Below are 5379 nucleotides of genomic sequence, written 5' to 3'. Positions count from 1 at the left end.
TTAGCATATACAACAGTGCACCAGTAAGTGACTTCTTGTGTTACAAGAGAAAAGGTCAGTGTTGCAGCAATCCCCTGATACTTTGGTCAAAAGAAGTCAAAGATTATGTCAAACTCCATTTATTAAACTCCAAAACTTTGACATTGTTTTTCTTCAAATATCTAACTAATGGAAAGTGGGTTGACTAAGACTTTTCCCAGGACTAACGATTGAATTGACTATTAGGGGGCAGCCCTACAAACAACCAATTTTATTTTCCAGGTATGTGGACATAAGCTAGAAAATCCACAGTTAGCCATGAGGGGAGATGCCAAAATCTCAATTGTCTGATTGGTGACATTCCACATGAAAGGCTTGTTGCTGTTTGTCCAGAGGATGCGGAGACCCTCTCTATTTGCACTGCTGCTGCTAACAGCTTGTATGGAATCAGAGTTCTGATACATTATGACAACTTCCAGCCCCCAGTACTTATTGAGCAAGTGCAGCTGACTTATTCATTCCCAAAGTCATTCAGCGCGAGACACCCCAGGGTGCTCACATCCTCAGCTTAGTGTCAGTATCTCTCGACCTGATTTAGAAGTCCTGAATACCTATTTTGCATGATCCCCCTCTTCTATTTGTGTAAGATGATGTAAGATACAGGCCTTCTCTGGATGAAGCTTTGGCCGTCCTGTCTGATGAATCATCTCCTTATTCACTATGCTGTCTGCTTTCCAGCCTCAGGACTGACTGCATACACACATACCCAGACAACTAAAGATTTTTCTATTCGTCTAGTAGTCATTAGTTAATGCCACTAGTCCACTAGGAGTTGCACATTTATGATATTAATTACTTAAATATATATATTTTAACAGCCTCCTGTTAAATTCTACGCTGTTTCTTCATCATGCCTGAGTCAGAGTCCTGGTTGGAGCCACTGTAAATCCCCTAGCCTCTTTTTTAATCTCCGAGGCTGTGAACCCGGTTCCATTGCCTGCTCACCACGCTCCGGTTCTGGTGCTCATTCTCTTATGCTAGTTCCTATGTTAGTGGTGTAAAAAAAACTCTGGTCATCCTTTGTCCTCCCAGTCAGCTAATAGGACCACAACATCGCTAATGTCAGCAGTACTGTGTTACAATAGCAGAGGTCCATGAAGCAACAATCCCCTGATATTTTAATCCCAGTGACGAGGCGCAGCTCCCATAAATAACTGCAATTCTATTGCATATGAAAAAGCTTGCACAATTGTATATTTTTCTTCTCAACAAATAAAATGAAAATTCCAAATTCCTTTTCCTGTCCTTGGCTGTTAGCTCCAAGCTCCAAATATATAATGCTCACTAATTTCCTAAAACAGCTGCTCACAGTAGTTTTTATCAAACGTTACTCAAACAGGAGGAAAAAGTGCATTTGTTGGGGATTGTCAGTGACGGATGAATCCACATTTGGTGCTCTAGTGAGTATTCGGGCCTGCAGGACGGTATATGTGGGATTGAGTTCAAGTAAACTACAGTGTGTGTTTATGGTAATGAAGGAACAACAGTGTGGCTCACTGATGTGTTTAAAATAGTTTTTGGATGACAATGGAGATCTATTGTACAGAGGAAGAAGATATCAGACTTTGATACACACAGTACTTGTTAGTAGATACATTCATTGTTGGTTTGGGTCTGCAAATGGGATTTGTTGATTATAACTAACAAAGGCAAAAGAGCAAAAAAGCGCTGTTGTATTTGGTCAAATCTTTGATGGACCATTCATGTTAAAAGGCAAATTTCTATCTATAGTCCCATGGCAGTTGGATGTTGTTTTTTGCAAAGTGATGCAAAATAGTATCAATTTTTATTTTTGTTATATAAGTAGCAGTAAGGAAATTTTAATCTAAATTTCATTATACAACCCTGTAAATGACAAGATAACCATGAATACTTGCCTCTTCATTTAGTCCAGACATTGTTCAACCCTACTTCACATACTTTTCTGTGTTTAAAAAACAGATTGATCCTTGTTGTCCTTCGTTGAAGTTTAGTAAATTTGAAGCAGGATGTGAAAGAGCATATAACTTATTCAGGTTTGTGTGTGTGTGTCCACAGGCGGAACCCACTACATTTCCATTTCATCACAGACTCCATTGCTCAGCAGATCCTGTCCTCTCTGTTCCATACCTGGATGGTTCCTGCCGTCAGGGTTGACTTCTATGACGCAGATGAGCTGAAGGTGAAGAACACCAACTCCACTTTGCCTCACTAACTCCCAGCTTCTCTTAGAAAAACACTCACTTACTACTCTATAGTGCTTAATGATCTTACTGCCACCTTCTTTAATTATTTGGAGAAGTTATGAGGTCTGTAAACCATCTTTAAGGATGCTGTTATGTAATCAACACATTTTAAAAATTCAGTCAGTTTAACAGAAAATTAACCCAACGCTGCTTTGGTGTGGTGTTTCAGTCGGAGGTGTCCTGGATCCCCAACAAACATTACTCCGGGATCTATGGCCTGATGAAGCTGGTGCTCACTAAGACGCTGCCATCCGACCTGCAGAGAGTCATTGTCCTGGACACAGACATCACATTCGCCACAGACATTGCCGAACTCTGGGCTGTCTTCCACAAGTTCAAAGGTAACAAAGTTCCAAACTGCAATAAGAAATTGTGCTTTCTTTATTTGATTTAACTGTCAGTTGTTGACTGGATACAGAGGTTAATGCAACTAATAGGCTACTTCAGTATATATGTATATATGAATAATAATGCAGGTAAGAAGGTGGAGAAAAAAACAAAGTAGAAAATACAGCAAAGACAAAGACCCTGACTCATTAACTGGACCTCTTTGAATCTTAATTTAATATCCCCACTGGAGTAGAGAGTGAATACGTTAGCCTAATCTGCCTCACTCATTGATCCCTTATCTGACTGAGGTTTGAGAAAGTTACACTCTCTGGCCCAGACCACGGCTCTGAAATATCAGCAGCCTATCTGTGCTGTGTATTGATAAATCCATGGCGCTGTCGGTGGTTCTGAAGTAGCAGACAGATTTTTTAATTGTATTCTCTAAACTACATCTTATATAGCAGGTTACTAAAAAGAAAGCTTATTATTCTTTTATTTTAAAGGCCAACCAATGATTCTATTCATTTGTAAATATACACAATAGAATAATAAATATTATTGTTATTTGCAGCCTTGTAGCTTTGACTGATTGTGACAGCACTAAATAGTCAGAGTAAAGGTCTGTCATAGCAGACGTTTGTCCAGAGGCGGGCCTGTCGATCTTCTGCAATCTTTTCTCTCCCCACACGTCTTTCAACAATGGCTGATTCATCACTCGTGGAGAAAATCACCACCATGACTCAACATGTAGGACTGCTCTTGTTGGATCAATACGTGGTTGGGATCAGCTGGATAGAAGCTGTGCGTTACACAGGTGGTGTTCCTGTAAGAAGCCTGGAAGAGTAGTTCTCCATCTTGTAACGAACAGTGGTCTCTTTTCCACCAAATTAGTTCTGGTTCTTGAACTGGTTCCTTTCAAGATTCTTTTTTTTTTTAAACACTGCAGTGTGGTACGTAATTGAAGGTGGGTGTACATCGGTACATAAAAAAGGAAGCACATTTCAGGAAAAACTAATAAGACCCCTTGATTTGAATATATATATATATATACTTTAGCCCTTTTGAGGACCATGCTGCTGATTCGAATGGCTTATTCCCTGACATAATAGTTCTGTTCCACCACAATCGATTTGTGAAGTGATGAATTTCCGGTGTTGATTTGACTCAGTTTTGCCTCCTCTTTTTCTCAGCAAATGAGCAGAATTAGTTTTTACCAGGTTGTCGCTCCAGTGTGTTAGAGGACATTTGCATTAAGTTAAACTTTTCTAAAAGGACCAGTGTGTAGGATTAAGTGGCAACTAGCGGTGAGGTTGCTGATTACAACTCCTCTCCGCAAAACTTATCTAGAGCCATTGTTTGATTTGTCTGTTCTGGGCTACTGTAGAAACATGGTATTTCAACATGGTGGACGCAGAAGAGAACCCACTCCCTCTGTAGATAAAAAAGGCTCATTATAGGGCAGTTGACATATCCACTAGAGGTCACCAAAGCTTCACAGGGTTTTGCGAGGCCTTTTTAATGTTAAGAGGTATAAGAAAACTTTATACTACACATTAGGCCTATATCTCATCGTCCTGCATTATAAAAGTACACAGTTACACCAATCAATGAGCTAATAGAACAAGCATCAGGGAGAAGAAAATACTGACTTTGTCAAAAAATAAGCGTAGTAAATAAAATAAAATACATTTAAAAAAGGAAAAAACATAATACAGAGAATTGTATAAAAAGTTCCTAAAAACATCAGTAAAACTCACCTTTGATATAATATTCACAGGAAATAATCTGCTCGTTACCACTGTTATTGTTATGCATTGAATAAAATATGACATGCATAAAATATACCATCTTTTTAGGGGTATGCAGGTTAGTCAATTATAGAAAACCTTTTCCCTTAAGGAAACACTGTTCTAAGGTAACAAAAACAAAACAAAACAACTGTCACACAACTGTTTCCTGTAACCAACTGAGTGCTAGAAACTGTCTGAAAAAGTGCAATATGTCATTTCACCCTTCTCACTACACCTCCCAGTGTAGCTGATCAAAACAGCTATAAACCTTTTACCTTCCAACATGGTCAGACTACACATTGTGCCAACAACTGTCAGAGCATAACCCTGCCCTTACAAAACCCCGCCCGATTCTGCCATTGAAACTTAGACAATCAGACAAACACTTCTTCATAGTCAGACCATAATAGTACGAGAGAGGACGAGCAGGAAGTGTGGAGATAAGACAGAAAGTCCTGTCCTCGGAGGTAGGGAAAAGACCATAAAGCTTGAGAAAGGCACAAAATCAGGAGGAGGGAAGGAGGCGGTGGTGAGTCACTTAAAAGATTTATGGGTAGTGCTGTCCTATAGTGCAGCGCAGCTAGCAGGAGTTTGGATCAATCTTAATTAGCAGTTCACTCCAATGCAGCACCTCTGCCACCCACTCCCTTTGCTGTCCAGCCTGACTGAACTGTTTAGACCCATTATGTTTAAAGCATTACAACACTCCACTACGACACACTCAATAAATGTTACTCTCAGGCTTTAGCCTTCTTCAAATTACCAGCTGATATGCAAGCTTATAAAGATGGTTAAGAGAGCTGATGCACTGCCATGATTTAGTCAGCTCAGCTTTTATTTTATCTGGTCATAAATTTATCATGTAAGCCACCAGCATACAAGGGTGATAAGATGTTCATTTATTCAAAGAATTAAACGTATTGATACTGTTGTGGTTTCAATGCACCTCAATCGATGTCAATCTGACATAAACTTTTAGCTGTCTGACTATAGTG

The 5379-nt window shown here is 39.5% G+C and overlaps 1 protein-coding gene across 1 annotated transcript in view; it reads left to right on the top strand.

Annotated features, from left to right (window-relative positions):
• The window catches only part of LOC118337638 (LARGE xylosyl- and glucuronyltransferase 1-like), a gene marked incomplete in the record, with an annotated part of 118997 nt that overhangs the window by 75499 nt on the left and 38119 nt on the right, over positions 1-5379 (top strand). Inside the window, 2 exon segments of the mRNA XM_035674760.1 lie at positions 2077-2200; positions 2434-2613. Of these exon segments, the coding sequence (XP_035530653.1) occupies positions 2077-2200; positions 2434-2613 (304 nt within the window).

This window comes from Morone saxatilis, unplaced genomic scaffold (genome assembly GCF_004916995.1).
Source record: "Morone saxatilis isolate NCDOM2014 unplaced genomic scaffold, NCSU_SB_2.0 Contig10, whole genome shotgun sequence".
Taxonomy (NCBI): domain Eukaryota; kingdom Metazoa; phylum Chordata; class Actinopteri; family Moronidae; genus Morone; species Morone saxatilis.
This window is presented reverse-complemented; position numbering and strand designations above follow the sequence as displayed.